At 34.0% G+C, this 13,538-nt stretch overlaps 1 protein-coding gene across 2 annotated transcripts in view; it reads left to right on the forward strand.

The window, feature by feature from the left end:
* Cog5 (component of oligomeric golgi complex 5) overlaps positions 1-13,538 on the forward strand; it is a 342,572-nt gene that overhangs the window by 253,983 nt on the left and 75,051 nt on the right. For both annotated transcript variants that reach the window (XM_026395775.2, XM_026395774.2), the window contains exons 15-16: positions 5,817-5,927; positions 7,924-7,986. In XM_026395775.2, coding sequence (XP_026251560.1) covers positions 5,817-5,927; positions 7,924-7,986 — 174 coding nt within the window. The remainder of the gene's footprint in view (positions 1-5,816; positions 5,928-7,923; positions 7,987-13,538) is intronic.

Below are 13,538 nucleotides of genomic sequence, written 5' to 3' on the forward strand. Positions count from 1 at the left end.
TGTCCATTTCCCCTTCTCCCCAAGGATATTCTCCAATTTCTGCAAACATTCTTGATTGTCACCTGTGTGTGTGTGTGTAGGTGCTACTGGGATCTAGTGGCTAAATGCCAAGGATTTGCTACATATCCTACAATGCTTAACATCTCTTCACAACAAATAATTATCAAGTCTAGAATGTCAGCAGTGCTCAATTTTGTGTATTTAAAGCAATCATTTTGGGAGAAGATTTAGATAGAAAAGAAAACAGATAGGGTCAATGAGGAGGAACCAGTAAAGAGAAGTAAACATGTAAGGCATGGCCCAATGGGTAGGAAGAACTGTAAGTTTGATAATCGGTTAGCCAACTGAAAAATGTTTGAAGAAGAGAAACTGATCAGTTGTGTCAGGCTGCTGATAGGTATATATGGAAGAACACCAACTTTTTCATTGTGAAGGTCTTTTGATTTTGACAGGAGCTGCTTTGGAAAATGGAGACAGTAGCCTGAATGGAATGATTTTAAGAGAAGATGGGAGGAAAGGGAATGGAAACAACTTTTGAGTTTTTCTAGAAAGAACAACTGCTAAATGCTGATGGGATTTTTATTGGGAAAAGAGAAAATGATGATCCAGCAGAGGGAGGACATAATTTTAGGAGCAATAATTGTTTTGAGGGATGCGTCTGGTATAATGTAAAATTATTGACTATAAATGGACAGTTCATTTATAATAAGATACATTTTAAAGATAAAAATGTAAGTGACACTGTGATAAAGAAAGTTTCCGATTGCTCCTACTTTTTCAGAAAAGTAGACAGCCAAGTCATCAGCTGAGAGTAAAAGAAGGAGTGAGGTTTTGGAGATTACAGAAAAGGGGAGAGAAAAGGAGACAGTGACTGGGATATATCACTGGATTGACAGGAATCACCAAGGACCCATCTTAGTTTCATAGTCATGAAAACTAAAAATTTGCTCCCAAGATGTAGGCTCTTTATTTACCCTACTGATTGTTTCTTTTGCTGAGAAGAAGCTTTTCAGTTTGAATCCATCCCACTTGTTGATTCTTGATTTTAATTCTTATGCTATAGGAGTCTTATTAAGGAAGTCAAGGCCTAATCCAACATGATGGAGATTTGGGCCTACTTTTTCTTCTTTTAGGCGTAGTGTCTCTGGTTTAATTCTTAGGTCCTTGATCCACTTTGAGTTGAGTTTTGTGCATGGTGAGGGATAAGGGTTTAATTTCATTTTGTTGCATATGAATTTCCATTTTTCTCAGCACCATTTGTTGAAGAGGCTATTTTTCTCCAATGTATGTTTTTAGCGCTTTTGTCTAACATAAGATAACCATAATTATGTGGGTTTATTCAACATTAAAAGAGAATAAAATCATGGCATTTGCAGATAAATGGATGGAATTGGAGAATATAGTGCTAAGTGAAGTTATCCAGTCCCAAAAAACCAAATGCCAAATGTTTTCTTTGATAAAACGATGCTGATTCATAGTGGGATAGGGAGAGGGAGCATGGGAAGATTAGATGAACTCTAGATAGGGAAAAGAGGTGGGAGGGTAAGAAGTGTTATGGGGGTAGGAAAGACCCAGGTGGAATGAGATAGGCATCATTACCCTAAGTGCATGTATGAAGACACAAATGGTATGACTCTACTTTGTGTATAAACAGAGATATTAAAAATTATGCTCTATATGTGTAATATGAATTGTAATACATTCTGCTGTCTTATATAACAAATTAGAATAAATTTTTAAAATGCTTAAAAAAAATGGGACCAGTGAAACGTTCAGCTTCTCACATCAAGTGTGGCCTTAACTAGGACTGGAGTTTTGCTAAGCGAGTATAATGTTTATATACTGAACTCCCTTACCCGACTATCTCTAATAAAACTAATGGACTCTACAGGCCCCAGTTTAAATGCACAGGATTCCATCCCCTCACAAGACATCTTTACTGAAATTCATTATGATGAATCATGAAATCTAAGCCAGAAAGTAGGGAAGTAAAGAAATGAGGGTTTGGGACAGCTGCGAGATTGAAAAGTCAGTAGAGTTGGGAGGTCTCAAGAGGCCAAGGTATCATTGGAGGGAGAACAAATGAAAAAATAGGAGTACAGTGCTTGAAATTCTGATTCAGTCATTCTAATGGTAAGATGTGAGATGTGATCAGGTAAATGAATTTGAGTGGAGAATAAGATCAATGAAGGAGGATAAAAAGAAAAACAAATGAAAGTCTATCTCTTTGAATATTAAATTAATTAAGAATTATTATTGGAGTTAGTAACAATGACCATACTTAGTGACTAAAAGGAACCAGCACTCCTTCAAGACTTAGCAGATTCCAGATGAAAGTACTATATTAGTGTAAATTTATGAGGTTGATAACAGAACTGTAGTTTTGTAAAAAAAATAAAATAAAATACCCTATTTTCTTTTTTGTACTACGGATTGAACGCAAGTTCACTTTACCTTTTTTATTTTTTAGTTTGGGACAGGGTCTCACTAAGTCATTGAAGTTCGACTCGAATTTGTGATCCTCTTACCTCAGCTTTCTAAATTACTGGGATTACAAGCATACAAAAATGTCTCTCTTCTTGGGAAAGACATACTCTGAAATATTTAGGGGTACAGGGCTGTAATGTATGAATATTCAGAAAACAAATTAGGCATATGCATGAGTGGGAGAGGGAGGGAAAAATAAAAATAATAAAGCAAACACATAAAATGTTAACAAAATAGGTAAATCTGGATAAAGAGTACATAGTGTTCCTTGCATTCTTTTTTTATTTTTTAACTTCCTATAAGCTTGAGGTTATTTCCCAAGAAAAAGTTTTGATAGAAGTGATGTTGAGAGAGACACAGGGTGATCATGTTAGCTAAGATGTTGGACAATTATATCCTGTGCAGATTATATACATTTTCATTCTTTCAAAAACTTGTATTTTTGCATCAATTTGGTTATTTTGTACCTTATTTTTGACACAGTTATGTTTCATTTTTAATTCTTTTATGTTATCACTATTGGTTCCCATAGCTATATTATTTTATTCATATAACTTTGTGGGTCTGTCAAACTTAGCCATCATTAGTTTTTGCAAGGCTCTCATGGCACCAGTCAGATAACCTGAAAGTCTGGAATTATTCTTTCTTTGTATATTTTTTAAATTAAAACCAGATTTATTAAGATATAACTAACATGTCATTTAACTCACCCATTCAGGTATACAGTTGAATGGTTTTTAGTATGTTCCCATTCACTTTCATAGCATTTCATCATCCTGTAAGATACCTGGTATCCACTTGCCCCTCCTACTTTCACTCCAACAACAAATCTGTTTGTAGTTACAGATTTGGCTATTGGGGATATTTCATATAAATTCAGTCATTTGATACATGGACATTTATTACTGGTGTCTTTCTCCTAGAGTAATGTTTTCAAGATTCATCCATGTTGTAGTGTGCATCAGAACTTCATCTTTTTTATTGCCAAGTAATGTTAGTTATGTGGATAGTCTATATTTTATTTAGCTTTTTATCAGTCAGATAACATTTAGATTATTTCCATTTTTGGTTATTATGAACAATGCTATGGACATTTGTGTGCAAGCTTTTGGGTAAACATATATTTTTATTTCTCTTGTTTATATATCTAGGAGTTTAGTTGCTGGGTCATATGGTCACTCTGTATTTACTCTGAGGGAACTATTAGACTATTTCTGTACATTGCCACCAGTAATGGATGAGGGTTTATTTTTTCTTCATCCTGGTCAAACATTTGATATTACCTATTCTGTTTATAGCATCTTAGAGGATGTGAATTCAGCTTTTGTTTTATAAATCCCCAAAATATGATCAGTTCTCACTAATAAAATGATTACTACCCTTTTCTAGCAGTAAGCCTGTCTCCTCATTAAATGTGGAACATATAAATTCAAATAAAATTATTTTATAAATATATTACAAATCAAAATAAAATAAGAAAATGTCTTTCCTTTTTCCATTTCTTTGTTTGTTCTTCAAAATTGTTTTGAGAATATCAAGAGAACCAACAGATGTTGAACTTTAAAGTTTATAACTTTTGTTTTCCTTGAGTTGGGGGGTCTCACTATGTTGAGCAGGCTGGCCTCCAATTCCTGGGCTCACACAATCCTGGCTCAGCTTCCCAAGTAGCTAGAACTATACTGTGCTCATCAAGCTCATGACTTTTATACTTATGTTCCCTATCTGGTCCCCACCCCCAAAGTCATCTAAGAACTGATGCCATTGACTGTTGCCACTTTAGTCTTCCAGAGTACCTTGTTCAGGAACCTTTCTTCACCCTCACCCTTGCACAGAGCCCATTATTTGCCTTCTCTTGGGGAGTTCAGAGCTTCTGTTAGTATTAGTTTACCACTAATGGATTATATTAGATTTGTGGACTCTGCTGAGTATCTTTATTCTTTTTTGTTTTTGTTATTTTTATTTTATTTGCTTATTTTTTTATTATGTATGTCAAGGAGTGAACCCAATGCCTCTCATGTGCTAGGCAAGCAATCTTCCACTAAGCTACAACCCCAGCCCTCTTTTATTCTTTATCATACTTTCTACAGGAAAATGTTTTATTTTTTTTTTCACCTCACCAACACACAAATTGACTACTTTAAAATATAATGTGATTACAAGTTGGTGACTATGTCCATGAGGAATGTTATTTAACCTGGTATCAAAAAAAGTTTTATGTTGACTTAATAACCACCACATGTGTTGCAACTTTAACAAAGGATTGTTTCCTTTTTTATAAACCACAATTTTAATGTTTTAAAATTGTTTTATTACAGTTGGAAAACTAGAGATTGAATTTAATTTTGAAAATTTATCTATATATATGTAATATGAATTGAAATGCATTCTGCTGTCATATATAACAAATTAGAATAAATTTTTTAAAAGAAAATTTACATATATTTTTTAAAGGAAAGTAGAAAGAAAGAAATAGTACTTATTATTTGGTTTTCTGTGATAATGGGGAGATGATCTTAGTTTCAGTTCTCCTAAAAAGCCAATTTTTTATATGTTTGAAATCTGCATCCACATTTCTGGAGTGAGTTATGTCATTTCTATGTCCTGATTGAGTTTAATTTACCTTTAAGTAATAATCATGATAGAAGATTGGATTAAAATCAATCAATCTGAGAATGATTAATATGTGGATTTTTAAACCCCAATTATAGCAGATACAGATTAACTCAAAGTATTTCATGCACTATTCCCTCAAATTCATGTAATTAGAAATAAATCAAAGGTCAGAAAGATGAACCATATAATGGTATCTTAGACAACTTCCTTTGGGGAAAAAAATCCTACAAAAATAAGCATAATATCATTTCTTACCACCATTTCATTGGAGTTTAGGAAAAATTTCAAGATTTAGGTTTATTTTTCTCCTTTCGTTTTCCTTTTTAATGACTTATTTCTGAGTTTTCAGATAGGAAAAAAAAAAATCCTATTGGCAGTTGCCAGAAAGTATTCCTTAGGGTTACTTTGCTAATGTATCAACATGACAACACAGACTGGGAATTTGGGTCACACCTGCCTCAGAGGCCTATCAGCCAGGAAGTGTTATAATAGGTATTCTTTCTGCACAAAACTAATTGTGCTTTCATGTCCATGGTATTATCTTTATAGAGATTTCTTGTGCCTAAGTCCAAAGTTTTAACTTGACCTGAATATTTCCAGTTGACATTCTCTTTGCTGGTTGGCATTCTCTTTGTCAAGGGGATATGAATTTCTCCCTGGTTAAAGAAAAAATACACACTGTAATTTTGATGTCTTTTTGTGTTGAATTCTTACAGCTCTCTACTCAAGGAGATGCAAGTCAAGTGATTGGACCTCTTACTGAAGGTCAGAAAAGAAATGTGGCAGTGGTGAATTCACTGTATAAGTTGCACCAATCTGTAACAAAGGTAACCTTTCTTTTTTGTTTTAATTGATTATTTTGACTTAATTTCAGGTTCTTCTGTTCTTGTCTAAATGTATACAACTTACAAAATATTATTTTATTTTTTTGGAAAAGAATACAATGAAAATGTCATGATTATAAAATAAAATGAGACATTAACTCTTTTTAAACACTTTGATTATGACCTATATTATTTACATACATTTTACCTCTAATAGTGAGTTTAAAACATATGAAATTCAGTCCCTCAAGTTAATCAAATTTATTGAACAAATTATTTAAGGGCAAATCATATGTGTTTCATACTTTATTGAAAACCATAATTTGATACAGGTGGTAATAAGTACATAGCAAAACTAATAACAGAATAAAAACTCTCAAGCCCTCCAACATGTCAGAAAGTTCTGATATGGCTCAAAAAGCCAGGAAAGATCTGTATTAAAAATAGCAAATTTTTAAATATTATCACAGTTGACTACTTGCAAGTAGATATAATTTCTGTTATTTTTCTACTAAAGCATTTTAAATAGTCAGCTAAATTTTACCTTGTTTGCCTCCATGTACAGTCCTTCCTCAATATCCATTGAGGATTGGGTCCAGGAATTCCCATCCTACCTTACATGGATACCAAAATCCATAGATGTTCAAGTCCATATATAAAATGGTGTAGTATTTGCATATAACCTATGTACATCTTCCTATGTATGTTAATCAGTTCTAGATTATTCATAATGCCTAATATAGTGTAAGTACTACGGAAATAGCTGTATGGTATAGTTTAGGGAATAGTGTCAATAAAAAGCCTGTGCATGTTCAAAACAGATGCAGAATTTTTTCCCTAATATTTTTGATCCATGATTTATTGATTTCTTGAATGTGGAACCCAAGGGTATGGAGAGCCAACTCTATTATGATTAAAGTGAACTATATTCTTTGTTCCTAGAAAAACAGTGTTTTTTACTTCAACCATGATTTTCCAGTAGCTTGAGTTTAATTATTCTCTGTAGACCATTTCAAAATACTTTGTAAATAGAATGATAAATATTTAGAAGACTTGAAGAAAGCTAAAGGTTAGGTGTTCTTAAAAATTTGAACTGCTACTAGACATGGTGACACTTGCCTATAATGCCAACTACTTGAGAAGCTGAGGCAGGAGAATCACAAGTTGAAGGTCAGCCTGGAAACTTGGTGAGACTCTTGTCTCAAAAGAAATTTTAAAAGGCCTGGAGATGTGATTCAGTGTGGCCCTGGATTCAACTCCCAGTACTGAAAAAAAAAAAAAAGAAAGAAAGAAAAATCTTAAATTCTTAAATTGAGCTTTAATATGCTAGATTATATTTTAGAATAGCCATGTGACATTATTCATTTGTTTAAAAAATTTAACATTCTCTAATCAGCTAAGCATTTCTAAGAATATGAATTTCAACATACTAAACAAACTAATTTTAAAACGTTAACAGGTAAATCTCAGAAAAGTAAAATTATCAAAAACATTCAATGATGTATAATTCTGTTTCCTTACTCATTTCTGTAAAACACCACAAATAAATGAATGATTATTCTGTTTAGCCTAATTTAAATGTATTTATTGATATTTTGTGTTGATTTGTAAAAACGGAATATTTTATATTTATGTTTTAAAGACTTGATCAAGAGTCAGCCTAAAGGAAAGTGAATATTTTAAAAGAGATAAGTAAATATGGCTTTATTCTGACCTTTTCAAGTTAAAACTTTATAATGAAACCTTTTTAAGGCAAACAAAGGAAACTAGCTGCTGATATTCTTAATATTTCTATTATTTAAAGTATGTCTTTGCTTTATGTATGTCAAAACATTTTTCAATTGAGTTTTAAAATCATGTGTGAGGTAGTACTATGAAGTAGTGATGATATTTTAATGTAGCTTGTGGAAACAGCTTTGTTTTGTTATGATCAAAATTAGCATTTGCAAAAATAAATGAATAAGCAAAACTGTAACTGGATCAAAAATCCTCATTCTAGGTGGTTTCCAGTCAGAACTCATTCCCCGATGTAGCTGAGCAAACTATAATGTCAGCCTTAAAGGTAAATGAATTTAATTTAATATTTGACTTTATGTAGCAAAGTGATTTTAGAATTGTTTGGCTGAGTAGGAGAATGCTATGTTCTTAAAATAATCAGAATTATATATGTAAATATATTTAAAGTAATATGTTGGATGATTATCCTAAAAACAGAGGATACAGGTGTTTGTATTTTCTAGAATTTAAAAATAGATCCTTTTGTTATCTGCAGACAGTGTTCTGCTTATGACAATTGTATATACAGATGCAAGAGTTTTACAGGTATTTACTGTACTTATGGTAGATATTATCCTAGTTCTTCACCAGGGTTACATTGATAATATCTGGGAGATCTTTAGGGTTGTCATAACTAGGGTTGGAGTGCTACTGGCATCCATCAGTGGCGAACAAGGATGATGCTAAATACTGTGTAATGCAAAGGACATTCACCCCAACAACAAAGAATTATCTTTCCCAAAATATCAGTAATGCCAAGATTGAGAAATCCTACTTTAAAGTGTAGGGCATAACATCATGGTACATGCCCATTTTTAATGTAATTTAATATAATTTTTAATAATGAATATATTCCTGTTCAAATAATTAGGAAGTTTACTAAAAAGAAATGTTGGTATGAGATTCAAAGCATTTGGTAACACTTTTAAAAACAAGTTCACTAGGCACTGTGGTGCACACATATAATCACAGTTATTGAGGCCACTAAGACAAGAGGATCTCAAGTTCAAAGCCAGCCTCATCAACTTAAGGAGACCCTATCTGAAAATAAAAAAGGCTGGGGATATAGCATAGTGGTGAAGGACCCTGGGTTTAATCCCTAGTACCACTATGCGCCCCCCAAAAATATAATAAAACAAGTTATTCATTCTTTTTTCAATTAATTTTTTTTTTGAAACCACCTTTCCATGTTTTTTTTTTATTTTTTTTTTTATTGTTGGTCATTCAAAACATTACATAGTTCTTAATACATCATATTTCACAGTTTGATTCAAGTGGGTTATGAACTCCCAATTTTACCCCGTATACAGATTGCTGTATCACATCAGTTACCCTTCCATTGATTGACATATTGCCTTTCTAGTGTCTGATGTATTCTGCTGTCTGTCCTATTCTCTACTATCCCCCCTCCCCTCCCCTCCCCTCCCCTTTTCTCTCTCTACCCCTTCTACTGTAAATCATTTCTTCCATTTGTATTATCTTGTCTTACCCCTCCTTTCCTCTTATATGTCATTTTGTATAACCCTGAGGATCACCTTCCATTACCATGCGATTTCCCTTCTCACTTCCTTTCCCTCCCACCTCTCAACCCTGTTAATGTGAATCTTCGTCACAAGCTCTTCGTCCCTACCCTGTCCTTGTTTACTCCCCTTATATCAAAGGAGTCATTTGGTATTTGTTTTTTAAAGATTGACTAGCTTCACTTAGCATAATCTGCTCTAATGCCATCCATTTCCCTCCAAATTCTATGATTTTGTCATTTTTTTAATGCAGAGTAATACTCCATTGTGTATAAATGCCACATTTTTTTTATCCATTCATCTATTGAAGGGCATCTAGGCTGATTCCACAATCTTGCTATCGTGAATTGTGCTGCTATGAACATCGATGTAGCAGTGTCCCTGTAGCATGCTCTTATTAGGTCTTTGGGGAATAGACCGAGAAGGGGAATAGCTGGGTCAAATGGTGGTTCCATTCCCAGCTTTCCAAGAAATCTCCATACTGCTTTCCAAATTGGCTGCACCAATTTGCAGTCCCACCAGCAATGAACAAGAGTGCCCTTTTCCCCGCATCCTCTCCAGCACTTATTGTTGTTTGACTTCCTAATGGCTGCCAATCTTACTGGAGTGAGATGGTATCTTAGGGTGGGTTTGATTTGCATTTCTCTGACTGCTAGCGATGGTGAGCATTTTTTCATGTACTTATTGATTGATTGTATGTCCTCATCTGAGAAGTGTCTGTTCAGGTCCTTTGCCCATTTATTGATTGGGTTATTTGTTATCTTATTGTCTAATTTTTTGAGTTCTTTATATATTCTGGTTATTAGGGCTCTATCTGAAGTGTGTGGAGTAAAGATTTGTTCCCAGGATGTAGGCTCCCTGTTTATCTCTCTTATTGTTTCTTTTGCTGAGAAAAAACTTTTTAGTTTGAGTAAGTCCCATTTGTTGATTCTAGTTGTTAACTCTTGCGCTATGGGTGTCCTATTGAGGAATTTGGAGCCTGATCCCACAGTATGTAGATCATAGCCAACTTTTTCTTCTATCAGATGCCGTGTCTCTGATTTAATATCAAGCTCCTTGATCCATTTTGAGTTAACTTTTGTGCATGGCGAGAGATAGGGATTCAGATTCATTTTGATGCAGATGGCTTTCCAGTTTTCCCAGCACCATTTGTTGAAGATGCTATCCTTCCTCCATTGCATGCTTTTAGCCCCTTTATCAAATATAAGATAGTTGTAGTTTTGTGGATTGGTTACTGTGTCCTCTATTCTGTACCATTGGTCCACCCGCCTGTTTTGGTACCAGTACCATGCTGTTTTTGTTACTATTGCTCTGTAGTATAGTTTGAAGTCTGGTATCGCTATACCGCCTGATTCACACTTCCTGCGTAGTATTGTTTTTGCTATTCTGGGTCTTTTATTATTCCATATGAATTTCATGATTCTTTTATCTATTTCTACAAGAAATGCTGTTGGGATTTTGATTGGCATTGCATTGAACTTATAGAGAACTTTTGGTAATATCGCCATTTTGATGATGTTAGTTCTGTCTATCCATGAGCAGGGTATATTTTTCCATCTTCTAAGGTCTTCTTCTATATCTTTCTTTAAGGTTCTGTAATTTTTATTGTATAAATCTTTCACCTCTTTTGTTAGGTTGATTCCCAAGTATTTTATTTTTTGGGGGGATATTGTGAATGGAGTAGTTGTCCTCATTTCCGTTTCAGAGGGTTTGTCGCTGATATACAGGAATGCCTTTGATTTATGCGTGTTGATCTTATATCCTGCCACTTTGCTGAATTCATTTATTAGCTCTAATAGCTTCTTTGTAGACCCTTTTGGGTCTGCTAGGTATAGAATCATATCATCTGCAAATAGTGATAATTTAAGTTCTTCTTTTCCTATTTTTATGCCTTTAATTTCTTTCGTCTGTCTAATTGCTCTGGCCAGTGTTTCAAGGACTATGTTGAACAGAAGTGGTGAGAGAGGGCATCCCTGTCTTGTACCCGATCTTAGAGGGAATGCCTTCAATTTTTCTCCATTCAGAATGATGCTGGCCTGTGGCTTATCATAGATTGCTTTTACAATGTTGAGGTATGATCCAGTTATCCCTAATTTTTCTAGAGTTTTGAACATAAAGGGATGCTGTACTTTGTCGAATGCTTTTTCTGCATCTATCGAGATGATCATATGGTTCTTATTTTTAAGTCTATTGATGTGGTGAATAACATTTATTGATTTCCGTATATTGAACCAACCTTGCATACCAGGGATGAATCCTACTTGATCATGGTGTATAATTTTTTTGATATGTATTTGAATCCGATTCGCCAGAATTTTATTGAGGATTTTTGCGTCAAGATTCATTAGAGATATTGGTCTGTAGTTTTCTTTCTTTGAAGTGTCTTTGTCTGGTTTCGGAATCAGGGTGATGTTGGCTTCGTAGAATGAATTTGGAAGTTCTCCCTCTTTTTCTATTTCCTGAAATAGCTTGAAAAGTATTGGTGTTAGTTCCTCTTTAAAGGTTTTGTAAAACTCTGCTGTATACCCATCCGGTCCTGGGCTTTTCTTAGTTGGTAATCTTTTGATGGTTTCTTCTATTTCCTCTATTTTTATTGGTCTGTTTAGGTTGTCTATATCCTCCTGACTCAATCTGGGCAGATCATAAGACTTAAGGAATTTATCTATGCCTTCACTATCTTCTATTTTATTGGAGTATAAGGATTCAAAATAATTTCTAATTATCTTCTGTATTTCTGAAGTGTCTGTTGTGATATTGCCTTTTTCATCCCGTATGCTAGTAATTTGGGTTCTCTCTCTTCTTCTCTTCGTTAGCATGGCTAAGGGTCTGTCAATTTTATTTATTTTTTCAAAGAACCAACTTTTAGTTTTGTCAATTTTTTCAATTGTTTCTTTTGTTTCAATTTCATTAATTTCAGCTCTGATTTTAATTATTTCTTGCCTTCTACTTCTTTTGCTATTGTTTTGCTCTTCTTTTTCTAGGATTTTGAGATGAAGTATGAGATCATTTATTTGTTGGTTTTTTCTTTTTTTGAGGAATGAACTCCAAGCAATGAATTTTCCTCTTAGAACTGCTTTCAATGTGTCCCATAGATTCCGATATGTTGTGTCTGTGTTTTCGTTTGACTCTAGGAAGTTTTTAATTTCCTCCTTGATGTCTTCTAAAACCCATTGATCATTCAGCAACCTATTGTTCATTCTCCAAGTGATGCTTGATTTTTCCTTCCTTCTTTTATCATTGATTTTCAGTTTCATTCCATTATGATCAGATAAGATGCATGGTATTATCTCTACCCCTTTATATTGTCTAAGAGTTGCCCTGTGACATAATATATGATCTATTTTTGAGAAGGTTCCATGTGCTGCTGAGAAAAAAGTGTAACTACTTGATGTTGGGTGGTATAGTCTATATATGTCAATTAAGTCTAGGTTGTTGATTGTGTTGTTGAGTTCTATAGTTTCCTTATTTAACTTTTGTTTGGTAGATCTGTCGAGTGGTGAGAGAGGTGAGTTGAAGTCTCCCATGATTATTGTATGGTGGTCTATTAGACTCTTGAACTTGAGAAGAATTTGCTTGATGAACACAGCTGCACCATTATTTGGGGCATATATATTTATGATTGTTATGTCTTGTTGGTGTATGGTTCCCTTGAGCAGTATGAAGTGTCCTTCTTTATCCCTTTTGATTAACTTTGGCTTGAAATCTATTTTATTGGATATGAGTATGGACACTCCTGCTTGTTTCCACGGTCCATATGAGTGGTATGATTTTTCCCAACCTTTCACCTTCAGTCTATGAATATCTTTTCCTATCAGATGCGTCTCCTGTAGGCAGCATATTGTTGGGTCTTGTTTTGTGATCCATTCTACTAGCCTGTGTCTCTTAATTGGTGAGTTTAAGCCATTAACATTTAGGGTTATTATTGAGATATGGTTTGTTCTTCCAGCCATATTTGTTTATTAATGCTATTAAACCTGATTTGTTTTCCCCCCTTTACTGTCCTACCTCCCACTGTTGGTTTTCATTATTGTTTTCCATTTCCTCTTCCTGTAGTGTTTTGCCAAGGATTTTTTGAAGAGATGGTTTTCTAGCTGCAAATTCTTTTAACTTTTGTTTATCATGGAATGTTTTAATTTCATCTTCCATCCTGAAGCTTAATTTCGACGGATACACGATTCTTGGTTGGAACCCATTTTCTTTTAGCGTTTGAAATATGTTATTCCAGGATCTTCTAGCTTTTAGAGTCTGTGTTGAGAGATCAGCTGTTATCCTGATTGGTTTACCCCTAAATGTAATCTGCTTCCTTTCTCTTGTAGCT

This window comes from Urocitellus parryii, chromosome 3, assembly GCF_045843805.1.
Source record: "Urocitellus parryii isolate mUroPar1 chromosome 3, mUroPar1.hap1, whole genome shotgun sequence".
Lineage (NCBI taxonomy): Eukaryota > Metazoa > Chordata > Mammalia > Rodentia > Sciuridae > Urocitellus > Urocitellus parryii.